Source organism: Rhipicephalus sanguineus, chromosome 4, assembly GCF_013339695.2.
Source record: "Rhipicephalus sanguineus isolate Rsan-2018 chromosome 4, BIME_Rsan_1.4, whole genome shotgun sequence".
Classification (NCBI taxonomy): domain Eukaryota; kingdom Metazoa; phylum Arthropoda; class Arachnida; order Ixodida; family Ixodidae; genus Rhipicephalus; species Rhipicephalus sanguineus.
In genome coordinates this window covers 136,845,007-136,860,381 of record NC_051179.1, presented here as the reverse complement: position 1 = coordinate 136,860,381, position 15,375 = coordinate 136,845,007, and the positions used below count along the sequence as shown (strand labels likewise).

General features: G+C 44.0%; 1 protein-coding gene across 2 annotated transcripts in view; it reads left to right on the top strand.

Moving 5' to 3' along the window:
- Positions 1-15,001, top strand: part of LOC119390731 (chymotrypsinogen A) — a 31,987-nt gene extending 16,986 nt beyond the window's left edge. The window contains exons 4-6 of one of the 2 annotated variants that reach the window (XM_037658420.2): positions 4-148; positions 3,191-3,327; positions 13,418-15,001. In XM_037658420.2, coding sequence (XP_037514348.1) covers positions 4-148; positions 3,191-3,327; positions 13,418-13,624 — 489 coding nt within the window. In that variant the 3' untranslated portion in view covers positions 13,625-15,001. Of the gene's footprint in view, positions 1-3; positions 149-3,187; positions 3,328-13,417 lie in introns of both variants that reach the window. The other variant, XM_037658419.2, reaches the window with a different exon arrangement.
- Positions 15,002-15,375: the final 374 nt, after the last annotated feature.

The following is a 15,375-nucleotide window of genomic DNA, read 5'->3' as shown; positions in this document are numbered from 1 at the left end:
CAGAGCTTGCGTGGTGACATCGCCATTCTCAAGCTGAAGAACAAGATCAACTTCACGAGTGTGGTGCACCCAGTGTGTCTTCCAGTGAGCTACGAAGAACTGGGTGATGGTTCGCACTTGTACGTCACTGGCTGGGGACACACCGGCCGTAAGTACGCAGCGGCATGTTAGAAGTAGTTTAATCCATTAGAGGACACTCAGTTTCAGCCGGTTTGAATTTGTTTTCATTGTCTTCGTTGTCTTCCCTATTATCCATGTCTGTTTCACGTGAGGTGGAGTTCTCACATTTCGTATCGGCTTTCGTATCTCAAAAAGCATCACGGGACGTCGCGGCCACGCGCGTGCTTCGAGAGAAAGGGTTCGTTCAGCCTTGATCTAGTGCCCCAGTAAAGGAATTAGGACAGGCACCACTGACCGTCGCCATGTGACGCTACCGTAAAAACCAGACGCGCACAAGGTCCTGGGAGAAGTCAACAACAATTTTTTTCTTGTTTACGTTGCCCCGATAGAAACGCCCCGACGTCTGTGGCAACTGGGTTGACACTATCGGGAACTGATTAAATGTATTGTGACCAGCCGGAGCAAGAACTCAGTCAACAGAAAAACACTCGTATGAATCCACCGCTACGCAATACTTAAGATGGCACTAAAGAGAAAAGCGATTTTTCTCGCATTTGCAAAATCCTCTTTCACGATACCAAAAAAACACGCTTGCTGCGAAATGATGCTTCGTAAGCGAGAAGCCTCACAAGCAGAAAAATGCGAGTGGCGACATCACCTTGAAGTTCCCGCGCCAGTCGCTGTGATGCCATAGACTCTGACGGTGTTTACCAAGACCTACGTAGTTCCTAATGAATAAAAATGAACTACATTATCCACTGAGCTAGCCAGGAGCTTTACATACGAATTTCTTGAAAATTTCGTTGAGCTGCAGCGGCCGGAGTACAAAAGCACACATTGAAATCCGTGAAGTTGCTATCGGAGATTTCGGCGGGAAATCTAAAACTTAAGCTTTTGACATTCATTTTCTCAACTACTTAAAACCTATGGTGGCAGAATTCACGACACTAGGGTTTTCAGAGTGCATTTTATCAGTTTATAATATTACACTTTTTCACTTTATTGTCTTTTTTAGTGTAATACTTACTTCTCTGCGATGAGGTAGCGTTACAAGGTAGTTTTGTTGTTTTGTTTCATTTTCGTTGTTTGTATGTTTGCGTATTTCTGCGATTTCTGTTTCTGTTTATACGATTTTCCCTTCATTTTAGTCACTACACTTTAATGACTGCGTCCCGAAATAGAAAGGAGCCTCACAATATATTTTTTCATCTTTGGTTCTGAACGTATTCATACAACACGAAGCATATCTATTGCACTATTCTTCAGCTGTGATAAACCGTGCAAACTGCGGATGCTAAGTTGGCACCAGCTATAGTTTTAATAGAGTTCCGTCATTAGAGAAGCCGTTCCATCCTTTCCTCAGTGGCTGACTGCGTCAATGAAGGAAATGGCATTGTTTAATCTGCAGCTGGTGCAACTTCAGCATCAATAGTGCACTAATAGTGCAGCCAGAAAGACGTCTGTGAAGATGTAAGCATTACGTAAATATGGCATAAATGCTATAAACACATTGGAGATAGTAGGCTTTTAAAACAACGTTTGTATGAACAAAATAAAAGAAATTTTTAAGGGCTTTGTTTTCTTTGTTAGACAGAACCTTAGTGACAACCAGTAGACAATAAAGCCAAGAAAGATATTGACACGTTACTTCAGAGCGCAGCTCTTAGGCGCCCGTTCCTGCGTTGAGCGGCGTCGCCTTTGCCGTCGCTGCCGGTGGCGTAAGCGATAGACATGAAAAAATAAAATGTGAAAGAAATACCCAGGATCGAATGAGATTCGAACCCGGGCCCTCTGCGGGGCAGTCGAGTATTCTATCTTTGAACTCCTTTGAAAAGGACCCTATGCAGGCGTCATGTCGGGCAAGGAATCACGTTAACCTATGTAATATAGCGTGGCAGATGAGTAAAATAACAACCAATCATCACAAAACCCTAATAGCGCAACGAGTGCGTGAGTGCGTGGTTTAGTGCTTCCAAACCACTGCAAAATGCTCAGCCATAATTATTCGTCTTCATCAGCCACATGCAGCATCAACAAAGTGCACATAATAACTTACAGATGTGTAGCGGGTACCTGGCTTATCCGCAGAAGGACGAGTCATGGCGTAGTGGGTGCGGTCCTACTTCACAAAAATTGTGATCTATGGCATAGTCGATGCCTTGCGGAAAGCCAAAACATCAAAAACAGTTTGCCTTGCCCCAACACGAAGCTGTCCTCAAAATTGACATTAGCCAGTATCATAGTCGTCGCTGATTTTTTTTTTTGTGTTCAAAACTGTAGGATAGTAATTATGACATAAATGTAAATAAAATAAAGTGGGCGAAAAGACAACTAGCGGCCAGAAGAGACCGTACCTAGAAGGTTCAGATAAGACGTCCGACGCTCTGCCAATCCGACGCGTTATCCAGACGTTCTAGGTTGGTACATACCTCTGGCAAGTTCGTAGTGTCGTGGCGGGTGCTTCCCAACTTCACAAATATTATGATTTGTCGCGTAGTGGGCACGTTGCTAGCGTACTTGTATTAGTAGCCACAAGACAGTTTATAACGGGCTCTAGAAATGCCGCTCTTCGAGCTTTTGCTGTGATTGTGCTGCGCTTTCCCCGCATGCCTGGCGTTTTTTATGATTTACTCAGCCACACGAAGGTCACTGAAGTTTCTGCCTTGACGTTTATGTGAAATATGTGCATTACACTATCTTTACAAGGTCACCAGATTATTGTACTTCTCTAGTTTAAAATATCTTATAGCAGTCATTGTGAAGGAAAAACAGCGCTAAAAATGGACGAGGACTAAGGAACAAAACACGACACATTGTTTTCTTCCTTAGTCCTCGTCCATTTTTAGCGCTCTTTTTCCTTCACAATGATTGAATCACCAACTAGCCCAAGTATCTCTTCTAGTGCAGTTTGTATCATATAGCAGGTATGCTTCGAAGTTCGGAAACCTTGTGAGAAATGAGCTAAAATAACGTAATCTGTGACGGCGATTTGCGTTCTTCTCAGAATTTATGTGACGATTGTGAACTCTGGCGTCAACGTGCATTTTCTTGCATTTTTTTTATCGAGGAGTCGGGAAAACTGAGGCTGCTGAATTGAAGCAGACGTTGACAAAGTCGATGAGCACAGAAGCTTGTCGGGACCACAGTGGTCGCAACGTTCCACCTACAATACTCTGCGGAGGTCACGACTACGGCTCCTCATGTGACGTAAGTACTAGTGCTGCAGATGGGTGTCTGGAATGGCTAGTAGGTACATGTTACTGCGTTGAAAATAGCGCGAAAACGGGACAAAGGCCCAGGAACAAACAACACAGGTGCTGCTTTTTTTACAGCGAAAGCTGTTATGAGATAATTTCAGCGCTGCCGCCGCCGGTGTCCGTAACCACTATCGCTCGCAATAAGAAAAAAAAAACGAAGTAGGAAAAAAATTCCAGGTTGGAACGAGGTTCCAACCTGGGCCCTCTGCGTGGGAGCCCAGTATTCAACCTCTGAGCCATGCCGGTGCTTGAAACTACTTTGTAAAAAGATCCTATACAGGCTTCATGTGGGGAAGGAACCACATTAAGATATGCAATATAGCGTAGTAGAAGAGTAAAACAAGCACCAAGCGTCTCACAACGCGAATTCTGTAACCAGGCATCATACAACGCGAATTGCGCAACGAGTAGGCTGTTGAATGCTTCCAACCCATTACAAAGGACTCCGCCATAATTCTTCATCGTCATCAGGCACAGCATCAACAAAGTGCGCATAATGCCTCACATGGGTTTAGCAGGTACCACGGCTCTCCGTAGAATGACGAAAATGGCATAGTGCCTGCTTCCCTACTTGTCAAAAATTACAATGATTTATAGCGTAGTGGGTTCCTCGCAAGTGCACTTGTATTGGTTGCCAAGGAAGCCCATAAGCGCATGATCCATTTTCTCGTGGTCTCTATAAAGTACTTCGCCCCCCCTCCCTCCCACGTAAAAGTATGTTATACAGCATGGCGGGAGAGGGAAATAGCGACCAGGCTATATAATGCAAATTATATAACTGGTGGGCCGTTTAAAGCTTCCAACCCATTACAAAGGGCTGAGCCATAATTTATCGTCATCAGTCGTCGCGTCAACAAAGTGCACATATTCCCTTACAGACGTGTAGCTGGTACCTCGCTTCTCCGCAGAATGACGAATAATGGCTTAGTGGGTGCTTCCCAACTTCACAAAAATTGTGATTTATGGCGTAGTAGGTACCTTGCTAGTGTACTTAGTAGCCCCAAGAGAGCTTACAACGGGATCTAGAAACGCCGCTCTTCCAGCTTTCGCTGACTGTGCTGCGTTTTCAGCGCAGGCCTGGCGGTTTTTCAGCGCTTGCGTGTCAGCGCTCATGTTCTTTGTTCCTAAGTCTTCTTCCCGTTTTCACGCTGCTTTCAACGCAGAACTAGTGCTGACACGTTTGTGCATTGCTCTTTTATCCAGCCCACAAGAAAAAAAAAATCCACGTTGGGTATCTGTTGCGATTTCTCTAAATGAACCGTAAGCGTAGAGTTTTAAAGTAGGAAAGCGCATGTTCGCGGCGTTCTTTGAAAGTTTGTTTTTAGGGGAATTGGCATGACATCTTTCATTTTCATTCTTGCTTTCGTCAGCCTCTCGAACGGGCTATCCCGCATTCATCGAAACGCATGTTTGACATCAATTATTCGCAAAGTCGGAAGTTTCGGATATGTGCAATGGTCAATGTCGACTTCACTTGTTGCCCAACAGAAGTATTTTATTCCACCATCACAAAATATTACAACAAAGCCTACACAGCAACTGTTCACCTTGCACTTTTTTTTTCTACGCCGGTAAAGCGAATTCGTATGGCTCATCTGTTCAGATGGATTCACGTTCTTCAAGCGTGGGTATTTAGCCCAGTAGTTAATACACAGGCTTTCGAAGCATGGGGGCCTGCGTTCAAACGCCAGAGCGGTGAGAATATTTAAGCGCGAAACATTTCCTATTGAACCACAGGTACTTTGGTTGTTCTTTATCTATCTATCTATCTATCTATCTATCTATCTATCTATCTATCTGTCTAATATTTATGTGTTTATGTGATCATTGTATACATCATAGTCATCTCCCGACACCTAGACCAGCACTTCAGGCGATAAACCAGGCAAACAGCTGTGGGAATTTCATTGTAGATTGTTATTTCTCTCTTTATCTAGCCACATACGTCTGGGAGTTCTCGTGGTCGTCTCCTTAACTTTGTATATACCAATATGGGGATACAGACACTACCCTACGAAGAAACCGATTAACAGGTCCTAACATCAATTACTTTACATGCCTGTCGCGTACGTCATGAAATCCTATTCCACAGTTACGTCGTAATCATGCCCGCGTGCCACGGCGCATGGTATGCGGATGTGCGCTACAGGCGATTGAGAGTTTTTGTGAACCTTGGAACGGCGAGAATAGGCGTTCGAAATATTAATGCGGGAGTCTTAAGATACCTGTGTCGAAAAATTCCAATAGATGGAAAGGTTAAAATGGGCGCAAAATTCCGGTGGACGGGAAGGTTAGAATTGGCGAAAAATACCGATGGATGCAAAGGTTAAAATCAGCGTTCCAGCCGGAATCGAACCCAGGCATTCTGAGTGGCAGACAAATATTCTACCACAGAGCTATGCTAGTGCCTGAAAGTACTTCGAAAAAAAAGGACCTTATGCAGGTGGCATGGAAGGGCAAAATCTTGTATGGTTGTAGTGTTGGGCATACCCTTTGATAAAAATATAATGAACATTACATATGCACTGCTATGGCTCAACAAGCGAATAAGAACGCGACAAGAAAGTGTTAAGCGCTTCCCGGCCCCTTAGGTATATGCCAACAAAGGCTGTTTAACACATGCACATCATCGCACCTATGTGTGCGCTTCGTTTCGATAACACTGACATCTTGGCTCAAACGTGATTGCCGCTGTTACGTCCGGCCATGAGCTACCCTTTAGACGTCAGCGTAGTTTACGTGCCCGGTAAACCCACAATATGGATATCACTGCTCAATTTGTACAAAAACGTCAATCCACACCGTAATGTTTGGCTCAAACATTACTTCGCATCAAACCGATTACCACAGTGCGTGGGACCTGCCAGAATTTTTTTATACATCTATTTCATTATAGGGGCGATTGTCTTACGTGATGGACAGAGATGAAGTTCTGCCCGTGATTCGGCATAGAAATGCTTAGGCATTTAAAAGACGTATGAGCAACAACCACGCTACACGGCTCCCTAAAAGTAACTCATTTAGCAAATAAGTTCTTGAGAATTCCCCAAGGTGGAGCAAGGATTGTCAAAGAAAGGTTGAGAGCCACCCTTTTGTAGCTAAAATCTGCAATAAAATCCACACGGATTTGTCAGAGAGGACCCGGGAACAGTGCCTTTTTGTGGCAGTCGTTCTGTCAAGTGAGCTAACCAGGAAGCTAGCAATTGGCGGCGGTAGGGCTAATTAATGAGTAATTTTTGCAAGGCAATTCGCAATCTACAATTCAAACATGGACCCTAAACATGGCAAACAAGTTCAGCTTAATGCCGCGGGGTGGAGTGAGTTGCTCTTTGGTAACCAGTGCTTCGTCTTTTGGGATTCCGTAAAAATGATGTCACAATAATTCGCAGTTAGTCTTATTTACTGTGGCGTAGGGTTGCCCTCTGCGATATAAAAAAAATAAAGGCACGAAAACCGTGCGAATATGTGCACAGCGGTAATGCTAACTCGTTTAGTGTGGCGTTGTGCTGCTGCTGAATGGCAGCTTTTGGATTACTTATTAAACATCACTTATTGGATAGGTCCACGGAACTAGCTCAAAGTGGATTTTCTTCACTATAATTTCAAATAAAATTAGTTCCGAGAATAAGATACCAATTTATCAATTTAAATAACAGTTGCTGCGATTCATCTACTGATTACTGTTGTAACAGTCCATTTTTTCGCACAATAAGCTGAAATTATCATCTTGGGCTGAAATTAGCCCTCAACTTTTCAAACCTCTGCGGTGCTTGTTGAGATATGCACCATCTTTGTAAACAAAAAAGTTCAAGAGAATACATAGAGGTCGTCTTAAACTGAACAATATGATCTGATCGACCTACACTATATGTACACTATCAGCAAAAGTTACAGAAACTCTAAGAATGTTGGTTTGTAGGACGGGATGATATAGGGAACCCAAGCTCGAGCTTGCGGTGCGACGACAGCGCCGCGCCAGCCGCGCTGCGGCTCTGTCGGAAAGCTCTGAACCTTATGCGCAGCCGACTCAGCCCCTTTCACGGTAGCGGTAGCGCACGTGCGCACGTGTTCTTCTGTCGGTGCGGGTAACTGGGAGCCGTCAGCTCGGCACGTTGAACCGAGAGGCTTGCTGTGCAAAGCTGCGCATTTCGGCGACGGCAGAAGCGACCCCACGGAAGTGGACGTGAGGTCGGAAGTATTCCTGTGTCGTGGGCTGCCACAACAGTGCAGACAACACCAAGGCACGCGATTTACGTGTGAAACTGTATTGTTTCCCGGTCGTGTCGCACAAGAAATAAAGGCGGCAAGCGTGGATAGCTGACAGCGCTGTCTCGCCTTCTATTTTGTTTGTCTGAGTTCATCGCTTTCGTTCGTTTCGACTACCTGAATCGGTAAGTAACGCGGCGCATGCACGCAGCGACTACAGTCATGATTACGCGCTGTCTTCTCGCATTGTGAAAGTCCAGTTACGGTTGTAGGTGAAACAACTTTGTGTTTTGATTCCCCGTGTTCGTGAGACCTACCCGTCGTTGTTGAACGTTCACACTCGCGCTATACCGTTAGCGTTGCGCGGTTGGTTGAATTCAACTGAACTCGGCACATTATCAGAAGTTCGGCGTCTGCAATTCACGCGTCGGGAAGGCTGCTTTATCACGCCGTAACGGACGTCCGCGCATTTTCAGCATGCTTTGACACCGTTCTGTTGGTTTGCTTTGTTTACGTCATTTTATTAGTGTGATATATATTTAAGCCGCTAAATACAACTGGCACTTAATACATGCTTTGCCATTGCAACCTTGAAGTAAACGTCTGTCACCTTCTGACTTCGTGCATTTTTGTAGCCGCGTTCGCGCAGCAGGATTTATACGCCTGTCAAGTCTATATAAAAAGAGACTGCAAGCATGACACGAGAGCCGAAAAAACGAGGCGAGCAGTTCATCTTGCTTCCCAGTGGTTAAAGCTCAGCTAGCTGCTTCGCATCTTAATCGGCGTTGTGATTCTCCAGCGCCGCGGAGGACTTGACTCTAACCTTCTCAGGAAATAGGGTCATGGCCGTGTAATTTCTTTTTTTTCGCACGCCGCAAACGTTTGTTCACGAAAGTACACGGCTGCTACTGTAAGCATGCCATATCAAAACAACAATCATATGATTCGTAGTCCACGCCGCAGAACATCCATACCGTGTACGGCTTCATTTCGGAGTGCATGTGGACCATTATCAATCAAATCAAATCAATCAAATCAAATTTTATTTTCGCTTCAGACAATACAGTGCATTGTCACTGCGAAAATAGGGAACCAGAGAAAAAAGCTGCGCTTGCGCAGCTTGACTAAGCTCTGGTCACCCGTACAGCAGCAGTGACAGGACGAAACATCTAAGCAAGTCTATGTAGCCGCAGTATATACAAATGCTACTACCAAAAGTAGTTACCTAATCTACGTTGTTGAAGTGAAATAAAAAACACCAATGTATGTTTTAATGTGCAATCACTTTAGTAAAACCGGCTGCTGTAAATATACGAACATGAGTAGTTCCAACACATTTATATAAACAGATCTAGTAAGGTTTTTTTTAGTACAGTTAAGAACATCAACATTTCTTTGTTCTAGTTCATTTAGTGTGGTTGCGAGTACGTAATCAAGTTTTTCTTTTCCATAATGGGTACGCGAGAAAGGAACGTGGTATGGTGGGTGATACCTGAAAGGATAGGAAATTGTATTTGCTCGGAGATTTGCTATTGCTTCGAATAGCTCTGTTCTTCCTAATGTGGCATTTTTGTATGTTCTCAGTAGTTTATGTTTGTATATGTTGTGAATCTTCATAATTTTATGTTTGTGGAATAGAGGTTCTGTGTGTTCTAGAAACGAGGCGTTTTCTATTGAACGAAGTGCTTTTTTCTGGGCCATGAATATTTTCTGTAAGTTTGATAATGTTGTGTTTCCCCATATTAGTGTGCAATAATATAAGTGAGAGTTGAAGAGCGCGAAATATAGCATTCTTTTAATGCTAACAGGAAAAGTGTGACGGTTCCGGCTTAATACACCGGCTACTCTGCTTAATTTTGGCAATAAGGTTTTGACATGTTCATTCCAGGACATATTTTCGGTAAAAATTACGCCGAGAATCTTAATGTTTCTCTACTTTGATTTGAAATGGCCCGAGAATTATATAATCGTCGATGTTTCTTAAAATTCCCGGGGCACGGAACAACACACATTTAGTTTTCGATTCGTTTAAAGTAAGCCTATTGAACTTGCACCAGGCCTGTAAGTTATGACAGAATGTGTCACCCTTTCGTTTTATGGTCTCCAAGTCTCTTCCTTCAAGAAGTACCGAGCAATCGTCGGCATATATAAAAATTAGGGGACGCTTAAGCTTCGCCTTTAAGAGTTGAACGCGATAGCAACATCCTGCCCCTAGTGCGCACTTCGAACACTACGAGTGTTTAACAGAATGCGCGCAATAAGGTGTGTGACTTATGTAATGGGTAGCATGCTTTAAACCAGGAGCAATTATGCGCGAGAACCTTTTTCGAAGCTGCGATGCACCCACTACGTGGTCTTAAGGGAATACGCGCAGTAATGTGTTTGCCTTTTGTAATGGGTGGCTGTCTTTAAACCACCAAGTCGTTATCATATTGACGTGGTGTGACGCCCGATGGCAATGTACGCTTGTACCACGCAATGTTACTGCGATATTACATCTCGTACTGCGACACCTGTATACAGGACGCGTATTTTTGGGAAGCATCAAAGTTACTTTCAGTGCAGCTCCAAGCAGAGGCGTGGCTGTTGCGCATGCCAAAGTTTTGATTGTAGTCAGCTCAGTGCTGACGGTTCATATTTTCACTTTGTAATTGTATAGCTCTACCCTTTTTTGTGAGTATGTATATAGTCTTGGTATGCAAGGCAATAAAGAAAAAAAAAGAGGCGTGGCTGTGTGGTAGAACACCTGCTTGCCACGCTGACGACCTGGGTTCGATTCTCACTCGGACCCAACATTTTTATTATTTATTTTATTTGCGGCTTTTTCGAGTTTTCGGTCACGGACAAGATGATGATTTTTCGCTCGCAACCAACGGTGCCGACGCCGACGGCGGCATTTCTGCGATACGAGCTCTTTAACGCTATCGCGTTAATATATTTACAATCCTCATAGATTCTCACAATATCATTAATATAGAAAAGGAAGAGAATCGGTCCTAGTATGCTACCCTGAGGAACCCCAAATTCAATAGGCCGAAGGTTTGATTTACATTTATTTAGTTCAACGTATTGGTAGCGTGTTTTCATCTTTAACATGACAGAATGAGACTTACCTCGAGGTATAAGTCCTACACGGTGTAATTGCGACTTGGGAAATGCATTTCGCTTTGAGTCGGGCGTCGTTGTCGTCGATCGTCTGCTCTTTACCGTTAACGTGATTGACGAGCCTTTCTCCTTTTATCAATTTCGCTTTTCGTAAGTGCCTATCCAGCTGTGAGATCTTTTTGAACCCGCACTCCAGGCGGTACATTTTGAGGCGCCGCGAGAGCTCTGCACGTGCACAGAAGCAAGCGGCAACGCGGTGGAAAGAAGGGAAAACGCTCGCTGCTTGCACCCCAGTTTCTCTTTTTCTGCCTGAGATGGCGCTGCCTGTCAAGAGCAGCAGCGCCGCTAAGCGTTGCTTGGGAAGCCTTTAGGGCATAATTGTAATTCTAAAGAACTGCAAGTTCAACGTGTGTGCCTAACATGTGTAATACGGTTGTTCAACTGAACGTCTGTCAGGCAATGCTTGCGTGTGCTTTTGTCAATTGTTGCAAATGGTTTTGGGTTGATATGCTCACCCTAGCTGTTGCAATGTACACTTAATGAGTAGGATTTATTACGTAGTGTATGTGTAGGCGAGTAGCTGTCGTTAATGCCCACGTGTTTCCTTTGATGAAAAACAGTAAAAAATAGCGACATATATTTCTTATGTCTCTTATTCACTTTGAAGGTACATGAGTTGAAAAAGCATGGCTGGTTCCTCTGTCATAAGAATCGGCACAACATGAAAGTAAAACTGTCTTCACAGACGTAGTTGTGCGCTTGTTGTGCATTCTTTCGCCCCGACGGCGAAGGAATGAATGCTATAGCAACAAGTTGTAATGTCACGCAAAGAACGGCAAGCAGCTCGAAATTTGCAACGCGATGCTCAAGCAGAAAGGACGCACGGAACGAACATACACAGGATGAGCGCAAACTTACTGTCACAGCTAGACAGTTACAAAGGAGGATACAAAGGAGGACAAATACAAAGGAGGACGTACGAAACTAACGCACAAGTATACACAGGATGAGCGCTAACTGTCACAGTTGTAACTTAATTGTTTGTGAGCAGCGCGCTCCTTTCGCAAAAGCGGCCGCTGGAGCGAGTGAAGTGATCTTCGTGCTCTCAGTAACTTCAACGCAAACTTGCGGTGAGAGCGCAAGACGTACAAGATAAGCGCGCGCGCACGCTCATCTCAACGCGTGGGGCGACAACCTTTAAAGCGCGCCTTTCGAGCCCTTCGCGCCATCTCGTTAATGATAACGAAAACACGCTGATGCACCACAGATCTCGGAGTACCGCCACCGGCAAATGCTGTATATAAATAGCACACCGTTAGTTTGACGAGGAACATGCCGCCTGTGGAGTCATTTCCGCTGTGCGCTGGGGATCGAGAGGTCGTAAGTTCGACTCCCGGGGACGGAACTTCTTCCTGTTTTTTCTTTGCCTTTTTTTAGCCTTTATATTTCCCAACGTTATATCCTTGACGAAAATGCGCCAGTAGAGTCATGCTGGACCCCGGCATAATACACTTTCGTGTTAAAAAAAAAAGAACTCCATTCAGTACTGTTATTCGATTGCAACGTATTTGCTGCTTTCTTGTGTATCTTAGAAACTGACATGACAAAGCACATGACAGGGTTTGGCCCGTGTACAGAACAAGTGGTTTATAACATATTTCACATATTTTCGATAAATATACCGGCAAAGGAGGGCGTGGATAAAGTGCAGTTGCCGCTAACATCACAATAAAACTAGTTATTTCCTCTTCTTGACTGCCTCACTGTGTACGATCATGCTAGTGAATAACCATAGTCCCACTGGCTCCTCACTCCAGAGAACTTCTAGCGCAATGAGATTTAAGATCATATATGTGTAAAGTGTAGCACCTTTTCAAGAACGTCAAAAACAAACCTTCTTGCTTGAACGTCGAAGATCTACTGTTGGTCGAAAAAACAGAAATACCAAAGGCATGGCCGACGTCCCACATCTTCTAAGTCACAAATAAATCACATAAATAATCAGCGCTAATGAGCGGCCTATGCTAATGCGTACGACGGAACATTTATGAATAATTAAAAAGTAATTTACAATTTTCATTAAGAAGTCCGCTACCTATACTAGTGTTAGAGCAAGAATGAAGTCTGTAATCTTAATTTAAATTTGAACGTTGTAGGTCATAATGTACAGAAGCAAGGTGTATGACCGGGCTAGTTGGTATTCCATAGTGACGTGAACAGCGCGTGTAACATACAAGGCCGAAGAACCGACGAGTTCTTCTGTTGGAATTCAGTTGAATTCAGTTGGAATTCAGTTGAAGTTTCAGTTGGAAGTCAGCGCTAGTCCTCGTCGGTTCTTCGTCCTTGTGTGTTACACGCGCTGTTCACGTCACTATCATAATGTACAATTTTCAAAAGTAGAAATTACTTGTTTTACCCTGCACGGGCATTGTTCATTTGTATAAAAGTATTTTTGTTGTAGGCGTTCTTGCAAATTATTACTCCATTTTCTAAAACAAGTTTCTCTCCTTGAGCTTCCCTGTGAAAAATATTTACCTCTAGTTTTTTCCTTGCCGCCAAATTACACTGGAACAATTTTGTTCATGAATCAGTTGATGTAGAAAGTGATGCCTAAGCGGTGTCGCGGCAATATTCACTGGCTTGTCCTATTGGCTGTGCAGTTGGTAATCCATGTAAACGGCACGTTGGTACATGCAGTGACATAAATGTAAATTGAATGCTAACTCCAGGGAGACAGTGGAGGCCCCGTAGTTCACCGAAGCAACGGAACTTGGAAACTCCACGGCATCGTCGTCGGTGGTCCCCAGGAGTGCGGTGAAGAGGACGAGCCACTTTACTTTGCCAAGGTGTCGCACTATGTTCGGAATTTCATCGACGTATACGTGGACACAAAGACTAGTCGAAAGACATTACGGAAAATATGTAACTTTCTATGATCTGGAAGAGTGTTTGCTCTAACATTTCAAATTTGCAGAGTTCCTTGCTTAGTAGCGCCTGACTGTGCTGTGCAGAATTTCTCTCATGGGACAGAATTGGCGTACTGTTGTTAGAGAGCGTGTAATGCAAATGCAAGTATCTCTTCATTTTAAGTACAAGTTGCGGCTGTGCGATTGCGGTTACAGCAATGAACACGAAAGTGTGAGACAGTAGACGACTGCCGCAAGACGGGGAATTTTCGATACATTCTGCTTTTTATGAACTGTGAAGTGATTATGTTCGGACACTTCCGCATAAGCAGGACACGCTACTTTAGTGTACAATTCCTTGAAAGTTGCGTGTTCCATTATTTTTCCACATTCTGTCAAATCATCATGCATTGCGGAAAGCAGTATATTTGAAATTGAAACATCTACAAACCACCTCAATAGAACACTTTTTTCGCTGAAGCCTGAAAACCCTTAGAAAACCTTTTCACTGGCCTAGCTGTTCTAAAAAAGTGCTAAACAATAATATTGCCCTGAGGTATCCTTCAGCTGCACGATATTCTCGCAAATCTAAGCGGACCTCTGTGTCAGAAAATTGAAATGAATAATCTTTTAACCTAGACTTTGATGGCTCGGCAGAAAAACATAGGAACTCCTGCGCTTTCCAGCAGAGCGCAAAGAAAGTTCCTTCATGAATGCTAGCCATTTGTATGGCAAAAATAGGGTCATTCTCGTTTGTAACACGCAGCGGCCATATTCCTGAGAAGCCCTCATGGTTCTGTCAAAGGCCCAGAATCAAGAGGAATAAAACAGTCGGGAAAATGTTCTGCGCATAGCTGCTGCGATACCAATAACAGCACAAGTGGCCTGCCATTCAGATTATGCGAAGATGGAAAGTAAATATAGAAAACATGGGCCGAATAAGCGATATATAATGTTCAAAAGAAGTGTTTTTTGTTGGTCAAGGTTGAGGGAACCTACCTTTTTCACAGTATAATTGGCAAGTTGGTGCCTCCTAAAGGAAGTCTGTCTTCTATTGGTGCGCATGTGTAAGCGCATACGGGTGAGACGCTTTTGTAGTTCTTTGGCCGAAAACCACCGTACTGGAGCGGCTTCGCTGAAAGCTGATAATGAAATTCTCCGCCGATCGTGTACAACTTCAATAAGAGAAAGAACCTGTGCTATTGCATGCACAGTTGCGTGGAAAACAACTCGCACCTCACATTACTCTCCACTGCAGTTATACCAATTTTAAATTAAATGCGCAAATCTCAGTCACAGGCAGCATCACTTATTTTGTCACCTGGTGTGAATACCTCGAAACTCACTGTATATACTTCATCAGACTTGTCACGTCTGCTCTATTCATTACAAATAAAGCTTCATGAAAAACCACTGTTTCCCACCTGTCCTTACTTTCTACAATACATTGACGTAATTAGAGCAGTGTGCTCCCTCCTATGTGTCTGGCGGACCTGTTTTAGTTGAAAATGGCTTGCCGCAGATCTCGTTCTCCATGAAAGCTGCCGGAATTTGTACGTGTATGCCCGCATACCACGGGCCGTAGTACGCGTGCATGCGCCACACGTGACGGGGCGGAAGGGCGTCATGACGTACGCGACAGGGACGTCGCGTTTTTCAGGAATTGTCCTTCCGATCATATGGTTCATTCGCTTATGTCTTCATATGCCAATTTATGGTATGTACCATATTATGGAGACAGAGACGAGAGCAGCCGGAGTCCTTGCAGTCCAAGCGGCGAT